This window comes from Apis laboriosa, unplaced genomic scaffold (genome assembly GCF_014066325.1).
Source record: "Apis laboriosa isolate Shangri-la unplaced genomic scaffold, ASM1406632v1 scaffold34_cov151, whole genome shotgun sequence".
Classification (NCBI taxonomy): domain Eukaryota; kingdom Metazoa; phylum Arthropoda; class Insecta; order Hymenoptera; family Apidae; genus Apis; species Apis laboriosa.
In genome coordinates this window covers 3874633-3900594 of record NW_025222928.1, presented here as the reverse complement: position 1 = coordinate 3900594, position 25962 = coordinate 3874633, and the positions used below count along the sequence as shown (strand labels likewise).

The 25962-nt window shown below is 44.6% G+C and overlaps 1 protein-coding gene across 5 annotated transcripts in view; it reads right to left on the bottom strand.

Moving 5' to 3' along the window:
- The window catches only part of LOC122715137 (homeobox protein homothorax), a 495480-nt gene that overhangs the window by 21113 nt on the left and 448405 nt on the right, over nt 1-25962 (bottom strand). For all 5 annotated transcript variants that reach the window (XM_043937070.1, XM_043937066.1, XM_043937065.1 and 2 more), the window contains one exon: nt 3029-3087. In XM_043937070.1, coding sequence (XP_043793005.1) covers nt 3029-3087 — 59 coding nt within the window. The remainder of the gene's footprint in view (nt 1-3028; nt 3088-25962) is intronic.

The following is a 25962-nucleotide window of genomic DNA, read 5'->3' as shown; positions in this document are numbered from 1 at the left end:
AGGGGTTGAACGATGCCCTCGATGCCGATTCCCGGAGGAATCGAGAAAAATGGACGAGGGACGAGTTTTCTTCTTCAACCTTCTTCGGCCTTCGCGAAAATTCCCCCTCTCCCTCGTGTTTCGAACGAAGCCTCGACAACGCGATCCCACGAAGGGGAGGAGGAGGGAGGGGAATAGGTGTGTTTGTTTGGCCGGGTCTTGGCCAGGTCTCGCGAAATTCACGGCGCGCGAGGCCATCGATTTCAATTCGAGAGAGGCGAATTCCTCTCTCTCTCTCTCTCTCTCTCTGTCTAGGAGGAAGAGACCGGGAGAAACGGTGGTACAACGGCGAAGGAAAAGGGGTTGCGAAGTGGCCGTGATCAGGATTGACTCGGGATGACAATCTAACCGTACACGAGTTTCCACTTTACTCCCGATACGGGCGGCGACATTTCGGCTCGTTAGCTCCCCTCCTCCCCCCCGCTCTTTCTCGCCACGGAATTACCACCACGCTCCGCGTATTCTCCCCCTCCTCCCTTAGTGTCGTGATTTGCTAGCGAAACACGCTCTCGGTTTATTCCGGATATTACCGATTTAAGAAATGGATGGAGCTGGCGGTGGTGGAGCTAAGCAAATAGAAGTCTTGTTAATTTTTCAGCTACGTTTTATCGAAGTTCGAGTTGATTCAATTTATATATAATAATTTTTGTAACTTTACGATCATTAGAATTAGAATAACGCAAAAAATCGTTTAAGTAAAGAATAAGTAAACTTTTCAGCGAGTGAAAAAAAAAACAAATACGAGGATACATATATATACACACACTCCTTAACTTATAATCAGAGATCTTCCCTCTCTTAAATCACCGGTGAAATCGGACCGAGAGTCGAGCAGGGCATCATCGTCGTGGCAAACAATCCGTAACTCGGTGGGTGTTTATGAGGGAGTGAGTCGTAAAAATACGAGCTCTCTCTCTCTCCGTATCGAGGACTCTCTCTTCGCGTATCGTTGAACCAAGCCTCGAAGGCGTCCTCGAGGAAAGGAGGAAACAAAGGAGCGTAACGAGGGAAAGGTGGAAAAAAGACGGCGTTCCCGGGGGTTGATTCGAGGGTGAGAGGCATGTCGACTGGTCGTAAAACCGGGTCTGATCACCGCTACCAATTATCCCGCCGTTATCCGAACGTTATCCGGAACGTTATCCACCTTTTGCCCGGGCGACGGAACGAGCCCTCCCGCCATCATCCGAATCACTAGGCGGACCCTTGAACCCTTGAAGAGCAGAGAGAGAGACTGTGTTACAAACCCTAACACCGGGGACTAGGTAACCGTTGTTGTCGCCTTTTACTGCAAACGAAGTGATTCTCTCCTCGTAAACGCGACGTCTTTACAGATTACACGGGCCGGAAACCGGAGGCTCCCGTGTTTTTCTTCGCCCCCTTTCGTGTTTCCACGCTTTTTTCCCTCCCGCTTGAATGGCGACGAGGGAGAATTTCCAATGAGCGCGTTGTCCCAGAATATCGTCTCCTTGTGAGAGACAAAAATTTTTTGGCGTAATTTTCCTTCTCTCTTTTTCTCTCTCTCTCTCTCTCTCTTTTTGTCCAATTTGAAATCGCAGATTAATCGAAATCGTAGATTAATTATATTTTGTTTAAGGGGAAGCGAAATTTAAAATGTTCGAATACAGAAAATTTTGAATGATAAAAGATCGAAGAAGAAACGCGAATGCAGGAAATTTTTTTATCTGAAAATAAATATATCGCGCGCAAAAGGAGAAAAAGAAAGAAAAGAAAAAATGAAGGAAAATTTCATATCAATCTTATTCCACCCGATTAAGATTAAGTCTGTTTCTCGAGACAGAAATGACAAAGTGCACGAAACGAATTTCAAAGTCGTATCGTTAACGAGACAGAAAATGGAGAGGTTGAACGAAACGCGCGATTACGATCGACGATAATCGAGTCACGGGGAGGTTATAATTGGCTACCGCCAAAGAAACAAAAACGAGTATACCGTGTATAATATTGGTTCAGATTGTTCGTTTATTGATAAATGATCAAGATGGAGAAGAAACGGCGCTTGAGAAACGGGAGAGATCCCTTCCCCAGCAGCCGAATTACATGATTCGCACGGGCAACACGTCGCGGTCAATTCTTCGTCGGATTACATTACGGAGGGATGAGGGTTCGAATTAACGGGCGACGTGATTGCCACTTCTCAAATTTGATTCCCTAGCATTTATAAACTAGGGGATCGATCTTATAATCTAACGGGTGATAAATCAATCGTAATAGAGTAATAATCCGAAATGTGAAACTAGAAGAAAATATCATCCAATTATAAGGAGAGAGATACAACGAGTTAAAATTAAGCTAATTAAAAATTTCTAAGAATAAGAAAAACGTTCTAAAAATAAGATAATATCGAAGGGAGAGAACAATTACAAATTGGCCTATTTTTAATCTATTACCAAACATCTTTATAGCATATTAGTCTACTTTAAGAAACGTGTTATTACACTTATTAATATAAACTGGATGGAAAGATATAACTATAAAATAATCTAAAATCTATGCGGATATACTTAAAAAAAAAAAAATTTATCAAATTTATCGAATGCCAAGTTCTTCGTGTAAAAAAATTACAAACTCTTAAAATATTATTAAAAAGCAAGAATATAAAACCATTGCCACAACAATTTAACAATTATATAAAGGTATAAAGATAAAGGATTAAACGATACGATAAATCGCGTAATAAAGAACAATTATTTGATGAGATAATAAGGTTTAATGGTTGAACCAACGTGTATATCTTGGGTTAATAAGAGGCATCGAATCCTCGACGAGCCCTTATGGGCACGCGTAGGATTCCTTCGTTAGAACGCATCGATCTACGTCAACCGATAAGGACCGGGAGTGTAACCCTCGTGATAAGCCGGATAAACGTATCCGTGATGCATGCCCGGCACAGGTGACATGAAATTATACGCGTCTTCGGTGTTGTATGTGTGTGTGTAAGGGTCTGTTGACAGAATTGGGCTCGTCTTACCGGCTCGATTGCTCTGGTCGATCATAGGCTGGACGATTCTACGCCTCGCGTTGATGAACCTGTAACAGATAAAACGTGGAAATTAGAAATGAATATCGTGATATCGAAGTATTGCTTAATATAATTTTCTCGACATTCGTTGAACAATATCTATGATATAATATTTGAAAAGTAAAAAAAGTAATAGTAATCGGTAATGTCAATGCGATCTTTCTCGGATTTGAAAGAAATAATTCTCTAATATATACATTTTCAAATATTAGGATAATTCGAAAATATGGAGTAAACGAGAGATGCGGCATTATGGATTAATTCAAGAAGCGTTCCAACGACACGCGAAAATTATCAGATTTAAATACCAGCCCAAATACCCCCTTTGACTAATACGATTTTTGGTAATGTTCCAGAAACGTGGCGACGCCGACAACAAGAACGGTTAAATCGTACGGAAGCAAGTATCCATTCCAATTATCGTCTGTTCCAAGTTTCCATCATTAATTCCACCCTCTTTGGCTACCGATCCCGATAAGAAAATCAACGTCCCTCGCATTCCAAAACCGCCGCATTTCCCGGCATCTAAATCGAGACGGATCCTAAAAATACCCTCTGGATTTAATTCCATCGTACATTCGAGCAATCAGCAATTAACTTAACGAAACGTAGAAAAAATAGGGTCGAAATCAGGCTCGAATTGATGCAACGAGAGAGATCAATCTTCGTCTAACATCGGTCATTTAGGATCCCGCCGCTTCGTGGGATCGGCTAGCTTCAACGACAAGAAATCTATTCGGGTAATCAGAGATAACGATAGGCCAGTCAGGTAGGGGAGACGTATCCATGACTCATTATGTAGATCAGTGGATCATGGGCAGCGGGCATTGGCCGATCGGCTCGATAAAGCTCGAAAGCTCGGCCGGTATCCTCGTATACGTACGTCGATGTATCGTTCATCTCAATTTGGCCGAGTTCTGGGCGGGCACCGTCGATATTTCATCGGCGTAAGGTCGGTAATTGTCGGACGTAATTTCCGCCCGAATCGTGTATGTTAATTTGACGAAGTGGCCGAGCGAAATGCACCCTCGAAAAGAGAACTCGTACAGGTGCGCAGGTGTCTCGTACAGGGATCGAACTGTCTTCCAATTTTTCGACCGCTTTCGTTCCGAAAATCTTTCATTTTTCTTTCCTTTCTTGACGATGATACATACACGAATACAATCGAAATCGAGAATCTTGAGGATCGTTGAAAGCGTTTTCTTTCACTTTTTAATTTTCTTTATCTTATACAAAGAACAAAAGAATCGTAAGCGATGTATGAAAGAAGTTGAAAAAGAAGTTTATAATGTGATCAATAGATATAGAATTATAGAATTGTATTTGATCGAAATTTATCGATCCGTAGAGCCTCAAAAAAAGGGATCTAATTTAATAGAACTGTAAATTAACACGAATACATTCATCGAGAAACATAGCCATTTCGCGACCTATTATTATATATCTCGAGAGAAAAGAAGGAGGGGAAAAGGAAAGGCGGTGCGTGTTATCGAACGAAGGCGAGGCGAACGTCTAGCGAAATAGGAAGAGGAAGAGCAGGATCCTCGATACGTCATTAGCCACGGTGAAGGAGCTTCCGTGCGAGCGCTTTCCAAACAATAGATCTGCGGTCTATTTCGAGTTTGGTAGTGGTCCAACCAAGTTGTGGAGAGGCGGTTCGAGGCCGGGAGAGAAAGAAGAGAAACGAAGAAGGAGAGGGTGGGTGAGAAAGGAAGACAGGCGAAAGGGCGTACGTCAGCCAACGTCAGCGTCGCGGCGCCCTAATGGGCGCAGACGCCGGAAGTGATTGGGTTTCTGCTCGACTGACTCGTGAACGCACCCCCTTCTCATCGTAGAAAACCATGGTTCCGATGGGTGAAGAGAGAGAGGAGAATAGGGTGGCAGCTGCAACCCCTCTTGTTTCGCGTCTTTCTTGCGTTCGGTATCACGCCTGGCCGCTTCCTGGCCCCAGAGTCTTATGAATAATAATTATTAAAGTCTGCCTCGATGCGCTCGCCCAGTTGCGAATGGCCGAGCCCAACACCTCGAAAGCGGAAGTCCGACCAGAGACTCGAAGTTTAATTAACAGGAACAGGAGAGGAGCGTGGAAGGAGTCGGAGTTAAGAGAGTGTAAAAAGAGTATTTTTAATACTCTGAATATTGAGAAAGATCACTGAATTTCGAAAGGAATTATTAACGATTGTGGGATAATTATATATTCGATGTTATACGTAAGTGAAGATACGAATGCAAATATTTCGCTTTCGACTGTTGGACAAAAAATTCATCGACGAAGAAAGGGGGAGAGAAGAAATCACAAAGCGGACACCCTGTTGAACAAACGAAACGAGTGGACGCACGAAACGCGGATCGTCGATGAAAGAGTATCTCGTGTGCGGAGGTGGTCGGAACGGAGGGCAACGGGTGTGTAAACGCGCGGGAGGGATCGTAACACCGTCTCCCCTCAAAGTCAAGGCCTCGGATATCGTTGGATGAAAGAGTATCCCTGCTTGTATAAACCGAGGGCCCCTTTCCAGCCCCCAAATACTCCTAAACGCCTCTGGTTCCCCTTTGGCGGCGTAGGCAGCGTGTCACAGCCAGCTGACTACCTCTGCCAACCCCCGCGCCCACCCTCCTACCGACCACCCCCGTAACTGAAATATCGCCCGAACAATGGCGCGCACAAGAACAGAGACGGGAGAAGAGGAGAGACAGAGAGAGAGAGAGAGAGAGGATGGGAAGCAGTGGCAACTGCCCAACCTTTTCTCTCTCTTTCCTTCGCCCTTTCGTGGGGAATGGGGGTTGGAAACCGGCAAAAATATCTTCGCCACCGGAAAACTTAAGCCCGCCGCGCGTAGAACGGACAGGATGAAATTTTACAGTCGAGATGGCGGCTGGCAAACGATCCTGTCATCTCTCGTTCCTCGTCCACTGGGGATGGTTATTTTACAAGTATCGCGATTTCTTTTGTATTTCGGACGTTTGATCGAGAGTCGATCATAATTTCGTAAATCTTCGACCCTAGTTTCCTCTACGTATCTTTTTCGTATCTTTTTTATTGGACTAAATAAATTAGAAATTAGAAATTAAATATTGCTAAATTATCTTGGCATTTGATCAGTGAAATTTTTCTGATATCCAAATAAAAGAATAAAGTAGTAGGAAAGGTTTATATACATTTCAAACGTTTGATTAGCATCGTATCGTGGATACAGTTAAATCAACATTAAAACATTGAAAATTCACAAAGGAAATTCAAGTCTATCAAAGATGGTCGAGTTTTCCATCTGGCAACGCGAAATTAGTTTTATCGCGTTTAAGATAATCCGTCTGTACTCTCGAAGCTCACGGATGCGCTTTTTACGGGTTCGTTATCGCGAGCGATCGTAATGGGCCGGTAAAATTATCGGTTTACGACGCTTGCTCGGATCCAACGTTGGAAAGCGTTAAGGGAGAGGCCATATTGCGCCAACCCCCACGGGATGACAAAACACTTTTCAACGCGCCCTCGTCGCCGCTTTCAGGATTTTAATGCAGTTTTGATTATGAAACCGGAGGGGGGCGTCTCGGTTTCGCGGCGTGAAACAAACCCAGTCACGCGAGGGGCTGGATGAAAAGCGTGACTGACTCTCACACTCGCCTCGTCATCCTTCCGAATTTGAATTTTTCAAAAAATGCAATATCTTTATAAATATATAATCAACGAATATTCCTCTCCACGGGGTAATTACAATTTCGAAGAAATTCGATTTAATTATCGTTTTAGATTTCATACGTATTAAAAGTATATGTACACGGAATACATTGTTCGTGTGAACGAATCGATCAAGTTCAAGTTCATCGTCGGGCAGCGAAGCAAGAGGAGCATATGACATCGAAAAAGGCATAAAAGTCAGAGTTACGAGAGGGTGTATCCCGCATAACTTTCCGGAACCGTGACGAAATTTAGTGAGCTCCGTTCGCATATATGAATAATACTCGAATTTGTTTGTACAGATATATCTATATACTCTATCAGATTCGATTCATACGGTTTCGTAGGGAACGAAGTAACGTGGACGAATAAAAGAAAGACAGAATGTAGAAGAACACCTTTAAACAGTCGATAATTTCGAACAAACTATTACAATACAGATTTTTAGATCGATCGATTTTACTTTCTCTAAAAAAGAATACTCAGGAGTTTTATTTCTTCCTTCGTTTAATTCCTCTTACAATTTCTTCGTTATTTTCCTCCATGGAAACGAATGTTGTTATTACAGAATAATTATATCAGAAGAGAGGATTTTTACATTTGATATTATGATTTATTTTTTGGAAAAATTTGTCTAAGTTTAAACGAGCCACACACCGTCGAGAGTTTCTCAACGCGGTGGCATCGCTCGAATTCGTTTCGCGGTGTGATAGAACAGCGGTGGTAACGATGATTACTGTCGCGCTGGCAACATTTACTCTCCGGCGGCGCTCGCAATTATCGGAGAGCTTCCATTAGTTAACTGCAGTCGATACGCGCGGTGCACCGGGGTCCTCGCATCAAAACATCATTACTGCACGAACACGAGAACGCGGCCGGCGATAGTCAGCCCAGCCAGCCACCGAGAGCTGGTATTGGTAATCAATTTCGCCGGTGTACGTAGAACCGCGGACTAATGCGACGCGAACGGCGAGCTTTCGCATTAGCGAGGATCGAACAGCCGTCCCCGTGATCATTGCCCATTACAGAATGAATCGAATCGGCTGTCGGTGAATCCGCGAAACCTGTCCAAGGATCGTTCCTTCCGGGTGCTTTCGTTCGAATAAAAAATTTCACCGTTTCCCTCCTCCTCCTTTCGTGCATCCAAAGGTTGCAAATAATAAAAATATAACAAACTTTGAAACTGTTGTATATATATATTATTTATTCACGAGTTTATTCAAGTTTACTTTGTTATTCAGAAATATAGACGGAAGTTTGAGCGATTTGGAAAATTTTAAAAGTAGTGGGAGAGGGATATCGTTTGTCGAGCGTGGTTAGAATTCAGTGTCGAAAACGGAAACAGGGACGAGAAAGAGAGACGCATGCAAGAGGACGTAGTTGGTTGCTTGCTCGCTGCGACCGATAGAGTCATAAAACAGGCTCTTCCACGTCGAATTTTTATGCGGCTATTCGAAACGCGCGCCTTTCACGACAATTTTGTTGCGCCAAAAAAGAGAAGAAATTCGTGCGGGCCTAGCACGGACGACATATCGAGAAGGTGGTTGTAAATCCAGCCGCTCATAAGCCGGCGATGCCAACCGCTGCATTTACGATCGATAAAATCATTTTATCCGAATATAATGCGCGCTCGATTCGCGCACCATCTCGTCCCTTCCTCTCTCTCTCTCTCTCTCTCTTCTCATTCTCTTTTTTCTACCGTCTCCTTCTTTCTCGTTCGCTCTCTTCCTTTCTTCTTCTCTCTTCTTTTCTTTTTCTTCGATCGGGATCGCGATTCCATTGTGGCGGGCTCGATCGGTTCGCGCTGAATTTCTACCTCGCCCCCCCTCCCCCCGTCCCATCTCTCGCCTTTTCTCCGCTCTCCCTTCTCGAGCTCGCGATACATAATTCCCCGCTCGACAAATTCAATGAGCATTGTAGACCGTGAGCATCCTTCCACCGTGTAATCGGGTTTCCTGGCGGCGTTGCGGGCGAAATCGCGGCAACGGGGCGGGGGCGGCGCGGCCGAATTTAGGGGTTGGCCCGCGCGGCCACATCGAAAATTTGTATCCCACCGCCTATCCCGCGGCATCCCCGATTTTATCAATACTTTATGATCTGTTTAGCGGCCGATACCCGCCGCCCACGGATATATTGAAAAACTCGACGCCCTCTGCCAGGGTGAAATCGATCGTTGCTTTTCGACTTTCTCTCTGTCTGTCTCTCTCTCTCTCTCTCTCTTCAATTGGTTTAATTGAATGAATTGTGAATCTCCTATAATATTCTCGATTTCCTGATTGGTCTTTGAAGACTTTTATCAGTTTTGTCAATTTTGTGAAATTTAAATTTTACCCATTAGACGAAGGGAAACGACGTTCTGAGAGAATTTTGGAGGGAAAAATGAATCGTACATTGCAGTGGAACTCTAAAGACAAAGATATTAATATCTCAAAATCCACAAATTATCCATATTTTCTCAACCTCCACTCAATCTACCTATCGAGAACAGCTAAGAAAAAAACATTTCTTTTTCCAAAAAGCAAATCAAAAAACGAGTCCCCTCTCGTCCCTCCTACCACCAAAAAAAAAAAAAGAACGACGCGAGCAATACAGTTATGCAAACATATCTCCTCTACTCCCACCTCCCTCCCCAACCAAAAAACCCATTCAACAAAAACGAAACACCAACCAACAAACAAAAAAAAAAAAAAAAAAAAAAAAAAGAGAAAAGAAAAAAGAGAAAAAAAAAAAAAGGAAAAACCGTCGAAAAGAAGAGAGCAGGACAGGGAGAGGAGAGAGAGAGGAGAGAGGATCGCGCAAAAGATGGGGAAAAATGCGCGGGCCGAAAATTCTCTGGGCGGTGGTGGTAGTGGTGGTGGCGGCGGCTCGAGGGGGTGTTACGGGCCGCGCTCGTAGCACGCTCGCGCGCGGCGATCGCGCGTATCGGATACGCGTAGACAGGTTATGTGTGTCAACAAAGCGATTTAACACGCGACGTGTCACTGATAGCTCCCGCCGCTCGTTGCCACTGCAGCCGCATGGCCGCGTCGTGCATCGACGTGTGCAGCTCGGCTGCGTTTAATCTATGGCCGTGGCGCGACGGTTTTTCCGAAAATTCCGACCTCCGTGGCCGGCCACCCTCCTCCCTGCCTCCCCCTGCCTCCCTCCCTCCCCGCCTCACCCCCTCACCCCCACGCTGGAATTTATATAATTGTTTTGCCGGGGTCGCCACTAAATCGTGTTCCGTAGCGCGATAGCCGCGGCCCCCCCTCCCTCCCCCTCCCTCCCCCGTCGTTTCGCGCTGATGTTGATGGGCGGTTCGACGATCCCGCCAATAAAAGGATCCCCGGGAAAAAATGTTCGACGTCCGACGCGACTCGGCCGCCCCGATTTTCGCCTCTCTCTCTTTTCCGCTCCGACTTTTAACGTACGATCGATTTTTCGAACGGCTTTTCGGTCTTTTCTTGTTTCTTTTTTTTTCCTTTTTCCTTTTCTCTCTTTTCGTTTTTCGTTTTTCTTTTTTCTTTTTTTTTTTTTTTTTTTCGTTCGGGGCGGTTTTATTTTTCCAAGCTTCGATGCTTCGATGCTTTTTTCGGGTTAGCCGGAAGGGGAGTGGGGAGGAGGGAGGGGAGGGAAGGGAATGAGTGGACGGTCTCAGGTGATTGAAAGAGGATGGGGTGGGATTATTGAATGAAACGGGGCCGTTTTCGATGACCCTGTTTTTTTTTTTTTTTTTTTTTTCTCCCTCCTCCCTCCAGATTTGTTATTGGGATTACGGGTTGGAAATACGGGATTTGTTGTTATTGTCGGTCGTAGCGTGATGTGACAGTTTTCGTGGGAAGAGAGGAGAATGGGAAAGGGTATGTATCGATACTGAATTAAACGAAAGACGATACGTGTATGTCGATCGATGTAAATAGGAGAATCAAAAAATAATATCTTTAAGAATATCGGAAGAGGCTTTAAAATAACGCGAGCTTGAATTTCAATTTAATCATGTTATTTGATCATCCACTATTTATCCATAATAATTACAATAAACTTTGAATCTCTATTAAACTTGAACTGACTTAAAATTTCAAACGTCTCGTAAGAGTAAATCGTCATGCATCGAATTTAATATATTACGTCGAATTAATTAATTTCACTGGAATTCCAGTGAAACCAAGAGGAGAGGAGTGGCGTCGAAAACGGAGGAACGGTTGACGCCATTTCGAGCCCTTCCAAAGGGCCGATCCAGGCTCGCGGGGGCAAGTTATTGGGTCCACAGCTGTCGCAAGCATCCCCCGTTATGGGGTGGATACTCGAGCCGATTGTCACCGGCCACCTCGTCGTCGGGGTCAGACTCATCTCGTCGCCGGGTCGAGGGTTGATACCCGGTTGCGCCGCACCTAACACCCTCTACTTTTCCTGGCCCCTCGTCGCCCGATTCCCACCCCATCTCCAAAGGTCCCGACGAAGGCGTCAGCTTGTAACAGTCTCTTAAACTCTCCGCCACTGTATGTACCAACTGCTGACGCTGTTATAAACTGCCGACCCCTTCGCTCTTCGTGGCCCCCAGCATTCGCGGAACCAGGAGTAACATCTTGGAGAATAACGATCAAGCGTTTCGCGAGAACGTCTTTCGTCGTGATGATGAGAGGTAGGTTAATTCTAAATCGGGTAACATCCTGATTTCAGAGATGATATCTTGTTGAAATATCTTAGATATTTTTTTATTTATTTTTTGATGTTTTTAAGTAAGTATAAATCGGAAGAGAAGAATTGTAAAGTTTTGAGATAATTTTTAATAAAAATTTCTTTGTATAATTTTCTTTTTAAGAGATATTTGTATTGATGTTTGGAATTGATAGATTATTCATGAAAATGGTAACAAAAGTGGGAAGCTGAACTAGAATGATTCCCTGGACTGCAATTTCAATTCAGTTGTACAAAAAAAAAAAAGAAAAAAAAAAATTGCTATTCCACGGGACTAGGAACAAGAAATTACAAACAGCTGCAGCTAGATTATACCTAGACAGACTATAAATTTACATATACCTTATACACCGCTGCATAAAACACGATCTTTATTGTAAAACATATCGTAAATTATATTTTATGAAGTTCCTTTGTGCAGTCCCTGGACCAATGTATACGATACTATGCAAATAATCTGTTCCACTTCAACTACCTTTATCTTTATTTCCATATTTTATCCCATATACACTTGTTACATCAGTACCAAAAATATAAAGTGATTCTTAAATACGTCAAAATTTCCCTCCGGAAAATTAGAAAACTAATTTAATTTAATCGCGAAAGGAAAAATTCTTATCGATCACAGAATGTTAAAAGAATAATTTAAAGAGAGTTCGGGTAGAAAAAAATTTCTACTTCTTTATTCTTGTTAAACGTCAAACATCAGAAAATAAAAATTTTCAAACACATCGAAACGCATCCTCCGCGACATATTAAGAAGAATAATTCGATTCAACGCGCGAAAACTTGCACTCGCTTCTCCATTCTTCCCGCACCTTTTTCATTCTTCCCTCGATATATCAAAAACCAGTAACGAAGGGAAAACTTATCATCGTCAGATTAGAAAAATAAATCGTTTCAAAGGGAAAAAAAAAAAAGAAAATTCCATTCGACGAAAACACACAAACAAAAAGAAAGAAGGGAAGTCGGGCGAATGGTTGACTCTCGCCACTAGAAAATTTAGGGGCACGTGGCGGCAATAAAGCAGACGGCGCGCACCGTTCCCGAGGCAAATGCGGTTGTTTAGGCTTCTAAAACCGTGGCGGTGCCATCCGTCCACCAGGACCGTTGGTGGCCCGGAGGAAAAAAGGAACCCATTATTCCCGATCTCGGCGATCTCTCGGCGTTTCACTCGAGCCAGCCAACCCGCTTTTTATTCAGATTTCAACCGGAGGAAAAAGGCTGTCGGAGGCGGCCCGCGCTTTCGAGAGATAAGGGGTCGTTTAGATTGACCGCTCGTCCTCTGGATGGCCCTAAAGCGCCCCGTTTACCATCTCCACCGCCGCCACCGTCAAATCTTTTCCCTACATCTCCGCCCCGCACGTGGAAACCTTACGTCCAGAACGTTTCTCATCCTGACGTTTCGTTGCTCGCGCGAGACCAAGACGTGTCGTGTCGTGGGCACGCGTGTTTTCGCGCCAGCCCCGCGGCCACCTCTCGAGCTGGATTCCGCTCACGAATTTTGATACCCTTAAGATTCGAGGATGGAAAAAAAAATGAAAATGGAAACTTGTATATTATAAGAGAGTAAAGAGAGAGTTCTTTATTCTTCCACGTGTCCCTATTTCTCCAAGGGTTATCTTACAAAGTTTTACGTACCTCGTATAAATTTATTTATAAGGATGGTATGGAGAGAATGATTACCTAAGAACTTTAATTTGCGTATTCAGTTTGCATTCATGCAAAATTCAATTTCGCATCCTCCTTAAAAAAAAAAAGTCGTTCAATTTCACTGATATTACGACGCGTTCTTATACAGTTTACAGTAATATTAAATTTCCAATAATATTATCGATAAATTACAATTTATTGATAAAAAAAAGAAACCAACTCTTCGAGGAAAAGAAAGAGTACGATATTCGAACGGAGGGAAAAGAAAAAAAACAAACGCGCAAAGTTAAACGAAGGAAGAGCGAGATGGAGAAGAGGAAAAAGAAGAAGAAGGGAGAAGAGGGATGAGAGATCGAAATTTTTATCCGCGAGAAATAGAATACGGGAGTGGTTTATGGGTTTACACCGCGGGAGGATTCACCGGGGTCCGCCAGGTATTTTTTTATATTCCTACGCTCTTTCTCTCGTTTTCTTCGCTCCTCGAGCCTCCCCCCTCCACCTCGGCATGGGGGCCCACGCCGTGTGCGCGGAATTTGAATCCCCTTGTAATAAAATCCGGGCTTTATGCGACGGCCGGGTTACCCCGCGCATTTACCTACGAAAAGGTGAAATGTATACAGGTAAAGGTACCTATATACCGAGCCGTGTCCGCTGATCAGGTATAAAGCGTCGGTGACCGCGAGAGCTGACCACGGAAGATGTAAATAATACCACGAAATTGCTACCAGCCTCCTTCTTCCTTCTTCCTCCTCCTCCTCCACTCACGTTCCCTCCTCCATTTCTCCTCCTCCCTCTCCCTTTCTTTTCTTCTTATTTCGCTCCTCGTATATTTTCGCGCCGAATAATCGAATTCGCCCCTTTCTCCAGATTCGCCAGCTCGATCTTCGACTCGGAAAGAAAGGCTGGAGAGATCGAGGAAACGAGAAGAGAGGAATTAATGATGATCGCGCGAATAATTAAAAATCGGTGGACAAGATTATGACTTACGAGAATTGTTTTCAAATTATCACGAATTATTGTTATTATAAATTTCTCCCTCTCTCTCTCTCTCTCTCTTTTTCTCTCTCCTTTAAGCAATTTCTACGATAGAAAGATAAAATGGTCGGTGGAGATAAGCATCGACGATAAGCAGGGATACTCTCTCGTGTCTCTCGGATGGATCGGATTGCGGAACGGAACGGGGAAAAACGTTGGAGGAAAAATTCATTGCGGCGGGTTCTAAATGTCGTCTCGTTAAAGTCACGCGCGACATCGGTACATCGTTTGCAAAAAGGCCGGACAAGCAACGGCGTGTCCGTTTCGTTCGCCGTGCTTGCTCCTCTCCACTAAATCTTCCCGGTATCTCGCATCTCTCCGCTCTTCCCACCTGCGAATTACAAATTACCGGAGGACTCGCGCCATTGCCACGTCTCCCCCGCTTCCCCTCTTCCTCGAGTCGTCGCCGCTTGAACGGTCTCGTAACCGAAACTGACACCGATATTTTTCCCTTCTCACTCTGATTTCACCTGTTTTCGTGTCCTTGCTCGAATAAATTCGGAGCAGAGTCGAGGATCCTAACGATAGGCATCTGGATACGTATGAAAATTGAGTACGAGTATGAAACGCGAGATCGAGGAGCGCGTGCGTGATTTAACGGCGCGATGATTTTATGCTCGAAAGAATTTCTTTTTCACATTCTGCGAACTTCTGGGAATATTTGCGAATATTTGAATCGATCGAATAATCTTTTTCGCTCGAAGTATGAATTTAATTTAATAAACGGATGAAGAAAATTTTAACTTAAATTAAGAATAAGATTACTTTACAATTATATTAATCGTTATATGAAGAGTGGAACGAGATATAACATAATTTGTTGTGTTATATTCGTATATAGAAATTGGTAATTAATTTAATCAAAAACACTTGCATACATTTAATAATTGCAAGAACAAAAGAATCTAATCTAATCTAATCAATTGACTCTAAATATACATTTACTTTACAAGAGGAATCTGATTTAAAATATACTTTATATTTTCGAACAAAAACTAATATCCAGAATAATCGGTTATCAAAATAAATAAATATTTCAAACGTTACTCGACAAAGGTTCGAATCGATCGTCCACCAAATGATCCTCGACGAAATCTCTCGTTAAGCGCGGATGAGGGGAGGCGCAGGCCGGTGTATAATTACCCGAAGCTGGGGAGGGGGAAAGGAGGGAGAGGGATGGCGGGGGAGGGATTGACGTTGATAGCGAAGTCGAAGTAAATCGGATTACTAGGATATCATCTGCGTAATGTATGTATGCAGGCATGTATACACATAGCATGTGTACAAGCGGGGTTGGTGCGGGGTTAGAAATCGGGGTGCGCCTCCTCCGCACGCTCGAGGGAAATAAGGGTGACTCCGGGGGTATAGAGATAAAGGGTGCAGTGCACGCGCGGGAAATGCCCCGGCTACGACATGTTTTTCTAGACAATTTGTTCGGCAACATTAATCACCGGGAACGCCACGAAATGCTCGAAGGGGTGCGGACCCGAAATAGGGAGGGGGTCGTTGCGCCTGTGCTTCCTGTTCTTTTATTCCTTACTCTCGTTGAGCAACGAACGACGTATCGTCGATTAGTCGACTCTGGATCCTGGAGAATGACGAGTTTCGAGTTTCGACCCTATGCGCGTTTCTCACCCTGTCCGTGTTCTCGATTCTTCGAGAATTTCTTTGGATTTAATTTTCCACGGATGAACTCGAAATTTTCTAATTCGTGTTTAGATTTATGCAAAATTATATATGGATGCATAAAAATCTACGAATGCGAGGAATTTTTATTCAAATTTCATTTTATTTAAATCGTATTCATAAATATTTGATTTTGCATAAATCCAATAATAGTTATGGATGAAATGACGGATATTTCGTTAAATATTTACCGGAACAGGAAAGCCGAGATCGATTCTTTAATGCTTAGGATAGAAAAGTTGCGACAATAATTCGATTTTTAATATCGAGGAAAATCGTGAGAAAATAAAACGTAAAGAGAGGATGTTAGAGAGTCGATCGAAGCAGGACTGTATATAAAAGGAAGGGGCGAAAATTACCTCGCATAATTAATTTCGCACTAATTCCCGTTTATATTTCAACTCGCGCTCGCCGGCCGTGCCTGCGAAACACCCCATCCTCGAAACGATTCCACCCCTTCTCGCCCGTCCAGGAAACTACGAGACGTAACGCACAATGCCGTGAGATGATTATCTGGAAAACTAATTTCAGCAACGCGCGGGCGTTATTGCCTCTACCCTCCTCCTCCCCCTCCGTGCCACGCGTTCGAGGTGTCGGAGAGCTGACGCTTGTTTTCATCGCACTCGCAGAAACAAGTTATTAATCGTGAAAACCGAACCATCCCACCGTTTTCTTCCCACGCAAAATTGAAAAATCCTATATTTACCGAGATGATAACAATCGATCGTACGATTTCCAAGAAAAATTCGGATAATTTCACGATCAAACGTGTATCACAAGATATAAATCATCGATCACTCGAAGAATCGAAACGATCATCAAATACGAAAAGCCTCGCCGCATATCGCCGAGCAATCCCATCAACCCTTCCTTCCAACCGGCGCACACTCGATCAGATCTCCGGGACATTTGTCTCCAGATAACGACGAAACGAGGAGAACGAAGGGCCAGTGGCAATTGCGCGGAATCAGCGAAGGGAACACGGTCTGCAGCCAATCTACTTATCGGCACTTGGAATGTATTCCACGCGATGACTCGCTTCCTGCCGCCCCTCCCTCCCCAACCAAATATAACTGCCGACAATTTCCTATATATATATATATATATATAAGTGGAGGGCGCGGCTTGGTCCACTCTCGTCGGGGAAAGTTTCGACGGTGGAGATTCGAACCGTGGACCGTGGCACGTTGTCCGTGCACGCACGTACGCCGCTGGGCTATTTGTAATTTTCATTATCTCCGCGTAAAGGGAACATTTAGCCGTCGCGGCACGTAGGGAGTTAATAGGGGAACCGGCCCCTTTGGGGGGTGCGCTTCGTTTTTGGCTTCGACGCGTTCCCTCTGCTCTCCCTCTCTCTCTCTCTCTCTCTCTCTTTCTTTCTCTATCTACCTGCTGTTCGCGTAGGTAGGTGATTCTGCACGCCGCTCGATCCTCGTTATACATCTTCCTGCCACCGAGATCGATCGTTTCCTGTTTTGATAATTCGACCGGGCCAGCTGATGCATGGCCCTCCTTGGGAAATACTGCGATCGCTTTTACCGCGACGCTTTGATTCGCCGATTTATCGCCACCGACGGCGTTGTTCTTGTCGGTGGCCGGAGGAAATTCAGAGGATCGTGCACGGTTTGGATTGGCCGTGGACGGTATTGAGAAAAACGGGAATCGTGGAAACGGGTTTGGGTTTGGGTTTGGGTTTTATCGGAAGAAGAATGTCCGGGAATTGAGAGATTGACGTATGGAGGATCGTTTGGGGGAGGAGGGAAGATGTGACGATATGTGCGAGGTTTTGGAAACGTGTTTGCCGGCTTTTAAAAATTATTGCGTTGAAATTAGAACAATCGAACCCGTCAAAAAATAATAAATTTCACATTTTTTACGATTATATTTATATAATTGTAATCGTTTGTTACGTAAAACAAATATTTAGATATTAAAGATTAATTGTTATAAGTGAAATAAGTAAGCAACGAAACATTTGTGCGAGAATAAATCGTTATAAAATTAATCATTTATTTTCACAATGGTTTTGAATGATTATAGATTTGTAGTTCTAATATATAAATTGCAAGGTATCTGAATCTAAATCATCTTCAATAATATTTATCCAACGCGCGTTCGTATCGATGCACAAATATTACAAACAATTGAATTCGATTCCAGCACATAAATTCCCGAGAAGAAGAACAATAAGGATCGAAGCAGTAACTCAGACAGGCAAGAGATCAGACAGCTTGGTTCGTGACTCGACGATTTGTCGATTCAGCACGCGACACCGTTCCTGGACGCAACAACAATTTCCTGAAATCTGACGAAATTGGCCCCCGAGGCAGAGGATGGAAGGCAGCCCGCCGCCGCCGCCGCCGCCTAACGCCGTTTATTGGCTGCTTGAGGGCAGTTTCTATGCGCGACACATTGTCGCTAAATAACGCGCGAGAGCCGCTCCTTTCGAAACGTGTGGACGTCCCACGACGTGCCCCCAAGCGTGGGACAACGAAAGCTTCGAAGGGAGTTACGGGCGGTGGGGGCAAAGCCTTTGAGATTCGATCGAGGCGATTGGAACGAAGCAGCCGATGACCGAACTCCTTTCCACCCCTCCTCGATCGGAAGGAACGTCGTAAAGGGATTAGGCGAGCACGGAGAAAGAATTGCGGTGGATCTTATTTGCATCGGCCGGCTATAAATCTAATATACTCTTCTCTACGCGGCTTTACGGGTGGAAACGTGAATTTCGATCAGCGAAGGAGCGTTTGAATGATATCTTTCCTTGAATCCGGCGAGAACGTGATGAAAATGTTGCGTTCCCTCGTAATTGTAAAAATAGTCGAGAGATAAAATATAAATGATCACTATATCAAAATTTATCTTTAGAATCTTACTATGTCACGTAACTTAGAAAGATAGGATTTGTAATGATTCTAAGAAATGATGGAAAACAATCAATCAAGATTCTATTGCAGATTAATTCTCGAAAAGGAGGAACATTCCAACTATTAGGTGGAATAAAGGAAACTTGTTTGTTTCCTTTGCAAGCGTATACAATAATTGAGGCACGTTATCGTAGACACGATTCCCCGAGAAAGAAGGAAACCCCCGGACGTATTAAGAACCGGAATATAAAGCAATTTTCTATCCATTGTTCGCCCTTGTCCCACCATTATCCGAGTATACGCGACATCTATCCCATACACGAGCGGAGATGCGTAACGGCGTGGCAGCGAAAGGGTTGAACTGCCAGTTCAACCCCTTTCCGCCTTCTCCGTTCGAACCACGAGCGAGAAAGGGAGATGGAAAGAGAGAAAGAGAGAGAGAGAGAGAGAGAGAGAGAGAGAGAGAGAGAGAGAGAGAGAGAGAGAAGAGTCACGGAGGGGATAATTCTCATTTGTGTGTAATCGCGCTCGCAAAACTCCATCACACTTTCCTAATAGAGGCCACGAGGGAATAACGCAGGCCGAACGAGCAGTCTTTGAACGCGTCCTTTAACGTTCCTCTCGATATTCTGAGTGTATTCTGCGTGGAGAAACCTGGATGCGTGATAAGAAATGATGCGCATTGATAACAGAGATGATTTTAAATCGGTGAGATTTAGTTAAGAGATTCATTGTGAAAATAATAATTTTTCGCGATAATTCCTTTCTTTTATCGTGTAAAGGAATTCAAGTAAAAATGTGAAAAAGTTTTCCAATAACGTATGGCTTGATTATCCGTTTCGTGTCTCTTTAATACGAGAAAATAAAATTTTAACATTTCTAACGCGAAACGCGACTCGATCACAATTCAAAAATTCAATTTGCACGAGTTATATCCGTTTCAACGATAACGTAATATTCGTTCCTCCATCCAACGAAACGTTTCCCTCAGAATCAAATTTCAGTTACGGTCCGTACAGAGGCAGCCTCGAAATCATAATTTTTCCGGCCATCTCATTTGAGAGCGGCGTGCAAGCCAAAAGAGGGAAGCAAGGAAACAAGAAATGCAGCGGCGTACGTGCCGCGTGCCGCTCGGCCTTCCTGTTTTACATATTTCTTCCCGGTGGAGGCTCGCGCTATTTTTACATGCTTCTCTCGTGGAGAGTGGAACAGAAAGAGAGAGAAAGAGAGAGAGAGAGAGAGGGAGAGGGGCGCAGGTGCGGCGGGGCAGGATCGAGATTATCGGCGAAGGAACCGAACCGGAAACTGGTATCCCGGGCACGAAGCTTCTCCATCACTCTGCGTGGAGCGGGTTACGCCGCCATTGCTCGCACGACGTGTACGTAGCAAACATCCGCGCGCAGTTTCCGGAACGGTGCCCTCCGCGCCGTCCTTTTCCACCTCTTCTGCCGCCGCACACTCCTCCTCCTACGACCACCTTCGTATCCATCCCGATGGATGCACACCCGACGTCACGGCCCACCTATAACCAAATCTATGGCCGCACCACACGTGTATCGGCTAACCTTTGTTGTCGTTGCTTTTTGGATAAAGTGAACGATGATTTGCAGGAGGAAGAACGAAGGGAGGGGAAGGTAATGATCTCGTTGAAACCGTAGCTCGCCGAGTTTTTAAACGGAATAAGATTCACGATTGAAGATTAAGATCTGAAAGTTTTGAAATTTTAATTGCGCAATTCTTTTCAGAATAAAAGAAATTTTAAAAAAAGATACGTAAAAATAGGGTTATTTCGATAGTTGAATTATACAGGATGAGCAAAATTGAAAAATAAATTACGCGGATATTAATTATGAGATATTATTGACAGTTTACTCTACGAACCATGTATAATTATTTTATTCAATGTATAAGAATAATATGCTAATAATAAAAAGTTGATGTCAGAAAAAATGAATATCAACGCAATTTTAAAAGATATATCAATGGGAGGAGACACGAGTTAAAGATTAATCGAGAAATAATTCGACGAATGTATTCAATCGGTGGATTATCTCGAAAAGAAGCGGCGGTCGGAACGATATCGATATTGCAGAAATTGTCGGAGGACAGGAGAAAATAAGAAATTGGTGGGCAGAACGCAATTTTCCATCCGGAGGCGAAGTGGCCCGATGGCGGCCGTGGGAAAAGAAATACTCGAGACGTCGCAATTACGGGACAAAGATCAGCAGACCGGAAGGGATAACGAGCTCCAGAAAAGGGGTGGTTGTTGTAGGTTGCGGGGGTGTACGTCGCGCAAGTAAATAGGCGAATTCGGTCGGGCGTGGATGGCTTAGTTGCCGCGATGGCACACCTGTGGAGCAAATTTACGAAATGTTTACGAGCGTCTGAAGGGGCGTACAGCCCCGACGTCGTCCTCGCCACCCCCTTCGAACCTCGTATCCCCCGGAGAGGAAACGAGAGAGACGGTACAATGCTGCGTCATTCGGTATTATTACATCGTCGCTATCACCATCTCGCGGAACCAACGACCGCCCCCGAATCCACCCCTCTTTTCCGATCTTCCTCGTCTCTTCTTCCTGTTATACTTTTCTACCGGGGGTGGTTGTTCTCTTACGTAGAAATGAAATTTCGCTCTTTGCGACCAGTGGAAATTTTTTTTGACCAATAGACTGCAAAAGTTTATTTGAGGTTTATTTTTGAGAAATTTCAATTAAGATATGAAAAAAAAATAAATAAATATCCAATGCGTTAAATATATTGTAATTTCAAGGTTTTCGTTCGAATAAGGTTTAAATTTGGACGAGTGGATTTGATACATCTAATTCATTTCTCTCTTTTTTTTTTTTTTTTTCATTTATACAACACACTTTTGTAATCAAATTAATTAGAAAACAAGAAAAGTTCAATCAGAATTCGATCAATTGACGAAAATTTCGATAAATGGCAACAACCGCTCATCGAGTTTTTCTTTTGTTCTTGAAAATGAAAGATAAAAGAACGTAGCCTTGATTAGAAATGTTTCGTCGAAACTTGCATCTCGCTAAGAAAGAAAGAAAGAAAAAAAAAAAAAAAAGCGACGTGTATATAGCTGTATCAATTACAACAGTGTATTCTTGCGCCAGGGTAGATTGGCCATCCCCCTTCCCTCCCCTTCCCGCAACTGGCCGCGCTTTTTCTCCGCCGAGTCTCCTTCCACCCCTGAGTTATGAATGTGCCCAATTACATCTTAAAAGCTGTGCTCCATTAATTTTCACAGCTGCTGCCGCTTAATTGGGAGCCCGGCCTGATAATAAACCCCGCAGCTTGCACCCAGGGCCCACTACTGCGTTTATGGTCGAGAGAAGGGGAGGTGGGTTGAAAAAGAGAGAGAGAGAGAGAGAGAGATTCGAAACCGACGTCTTCGCAGACGATCGCATCGATCGGACACACGCACAAGGCTTATCCCCTTTCGAGACGTCGTTCGCTTTTACGACTCTGACCTTGATTCCCGTCCATGTAAGCCTCGAATAACCGCGAAATCGTAACGGAAGAGATAATGAACAGAAGTTTGGAGGGTTTGTGATTATCGATTCCATCAACTATATATATGTAAATAAATTATACACAAATTCCCGTTGAGTCATATTTTAATAATTCTGCATTTTTTTTTCAGTAATTCGTGCATTTAAATTTAACATCCCATTCACCTCGCAACAACATTTTACGCCTCTTTATTATTTCGAGGCCAGAGACACTCTTCTCGCACTCGCCATCCCGATTCGCATCGATAAACCACGCGGAATAATCCTCGCTGTGACGACACCTCGGCTCGCATTTCCATAGATCATTTCCCCGAGGGAGAGGATCGAAACGTAGCGACACAACAATGACGTCGGCGGGACGAGAGTTCCATAAATCGGGCGCGGGCCCTTTTCAATAGGAATCGTTAACGTATATTCCATAAAGTTCGGCCGTGGATACAGGGGGAGAAGGGAGGAGGGGGGGAGGAGGGATGGTCGACCGCGGAGACGGATAAATCCGGCGGTGGCATCAACTCGGCATTAAAAAAATAACTGATAGGTTCGTGGCAACGATTTGCATGCGCTCGTTACTCGAGCCTCGAGTATACGCGCGGCGACAAGGAACGAAAGAAAAAAGAAGAGGTAAAAAAAAAAAAAAAGAAAAAGGAAGGAAGGAAGGAAGGAAGAGAAAAAGGTACGATCGCGAAACGAAGCTGCGAAACCATGATCCAGCGCACTCTATGCCACCGATACCACAGGCGTATAATATCTTTATGCCGAGAACTCTGCCGCGTGTCTGCGTAGATGCGGTGTGCGCGACGCAACTTTGCGCGATCACGAAGCAATCTCGAGTCGAGGAGGGCTGCGTGCCTGTTTGACCTGTTCCACCCACCGGACGGCTAAACATCTCCCCGATTCGCTTGAGAAACGTCTCGCTCGTAATATTACCCGCGAGCGAACGACCAGGTAAGCTCGAGCCACCCAAGTGGACCTTGTTAGCGCGGATATCGCGGAGACGCACCACCCAGAAACCGAGGAGGAGCGTGCACACAGGAGCGTGAGCGCGTGAGACGTAACGTAAGAGTGGAAAGGAAGGGCTCGCGGGTAAATGGAAGGCTCTCCTTTGTGGCTTCATTATCGAGATAAAGTGGCGAGGAGAGGGTGAAGAGGTGGGGTCGAAGAATGTACGGTTAACTTCGAAGCTTCGATTAAATTTTCATCCCGAAATCTGGAAATTATATCCGATCTTGATGATGAAAAATTCGTATATGCGCGCTGTATTAAATAATTTTTAGTTTTTAAGAATTTTAAGAAACGATATGTATATCGTGTCGTTAACTATTTCATCCAATTACCGGTTGTTAGATATTTTTTCTCGCAGAAGGAGAGGAAAGAAAAGAGAAAGAGAGAAAGAGCTTAAACGGCGTTACGGGGCTTCGGGGTTGACGCATGGGGTTGTCGCGTATCGAGTCATGTGTCATTGGGCCGGACGGAATCGGGGAAAACCGGGGTAAGCACGGGGCTTTCTCCTTTCTCCCCCCCCCCTCTCTCCCCCCCTGGCGGCGTGGAGTCATGGACGAGGGGTCTCGCGATCAGCGAGAAAAGAAGAAAAAGAGAAGCTTGGCTAGGCACGAGGGGGAGGATAGGGGGCGAGTAGCACGGAAAGGGGAGGTGGGGCAATGGCCCGTGAACCACCGCCACGACGTAATGACGCGGCTCTCCTTTCAAAGATTGCATCGCAGGAAAAGCTTCGTGCGAAGCTGCCTCCCCTACGTCTCGTGCCACACCCCCATGCGGCCCCCCCTCGGTTACCGGTCGATTCCTTCTGCTGGAATCGATACGATGGCTCCAGGAATCCGGAGGGTTTTACGTTAAAATACTGGAGAAAATAATGGGCCGGTAGTAGGTACCTTCGACCGTGAAAGGATGGCGCTTCGTTCGTTGCGCCTTCGCCCTCCTATCTTTTCCTATCTCTCCTTTCCCTCACTTTTCGATTTGCCGTTAAATTCTCCTCTTATTTCGCCTTGTTTCTTTCCTTCCCTTTTGCCCCTGCGATCGTTCGCCAATTGCCATGCGCAAAGCAACTCGCCTTTTAATTGTTCAGTTTCGGGGATCGGGCTTCGAATCGAAAATTGGTAGGAAGGTAATTGATGTGTGGTGAGATAAGAGGGGGAGGTAAGGGGATACGGTGAGAAGGATTCTCAGGAACAGGATAGAGAGTGGATCAAGCTTGATTTCGTGGAATCGAATCACGATAACGCGGCTGTCACGAAACCCTTTCGTGAGCGTCAGCTATCTGTCAACTCGGTGACGACACACGATCCTTGGCAATGGCGGATGAGAGGAAACTGGTTTCTTCTCCTGCCGATCCGAATCTTCCCGCCCGATGGATATCATTCTTTGGATGATTGTTCCCTCTTTCTGCTGAGAATTTCTTTTTTCTTTTTCTGAAGATTATTTTGAATAATTACCAAATTGTTCAGAGAGATACAATATCATACGTGTCAATTAACTTTCTTCAAGACATTATAAATTTAGAATCCCTAAAAAAATTTCCTATCCAATAATAATTACATCTTTCACAAATCTTCCCCAAACTTTGATATTAATATCAACTTCGAAGGAAGGTTCGTTCGAACAATAAGTGATCCGTGAAACAAGAGGAGCCAAGAGGAAACAAAAAAAACGGCGTATCGCACCGACATGACAAATTACATTCCTCCCTGAATATCTCTAAAAAGAGAGGAAACGAATCTCAGAACGGAAAAGAGGAGAGGGGGAAGGAAGAATCGGCTAATCGAGCACATCGAAGCGGGCAAAGCGACGTGTACAAATCTCGCGGGAGATGGCCACGGGATACGGCGTGGCGGCCCGTCACTTTCGATTTCCCGCGTAATTACCTCGCGAGCATAGTTCCGCGACAGTCTTGTTATCTCGGCCGTGATAGATAGCGCAAATAAACATCTCACGGTTGAGCCCGGTTGGGAGAGGAGTAGCGCGAGCTAGGTCGGAGTGGCGTGCCACCTAAGATGGCTAACGGTATCCCGGCCGAGAATAGAAACGCTTATTATTGCCGAAGGTGAGCGGAGAAAGGGCGGAGGATATGAGAGAAAGAGAAATAGAGAGAGAAATAGAGAGAGAGAGAGAGAGAGAGAAGAGCTTTTGTGTCGCGGTCGCAACTTCGAAACACCTCGTCGCCTCGAAAAGTTTCGTCGTTCAAGTTTTCGAGAGGGGTGGGTGGCACTGCTTTTGAATCGTGGAGAGAGCGAGAGAGCCGACACCTTATTTTCCAACCGTGAAGGGAAGGAGAGAGAGAGAGGAGAGGGAGAGAGAGGAAGGCAAAGCGAGATAAGAGAGAGGGAGGGAGAGGCGATCAGTTTCCTCCCTTATCGGTCCATTCGTATCTGAGCTTGTAGCTCGCTCTATAATTGCCTCTTTTAACTAAGATTACGGGATTTAAGTTTCGGATGGATGCGTGGCCCGTTTCGCGGCCAAGTGGACGGAGGGGCGGAGATAGAGTCCGGATTTTTAAATTGGTTCTTATAACTTTGGATATACGGGGAGGGGGAAAGCGCGCGGAATCAAATCAGGCCAGCCTTAAAAAGTTTCGCGTTATCTCGATCCCCCGCCGAGTGTTTCTTCCGCACCCTTTTTATCGCTCCTTTATGGCGGAGAGTTTTTCCTCCGGCTCCGGTTTAATTGTTTTCTTCCGTTTTTGTACTTGTAATTGAGAATTTTAAGCCTTATCATCGTGTACATCAATATCGCGTATCAAATCTTAGAATAGTTCAT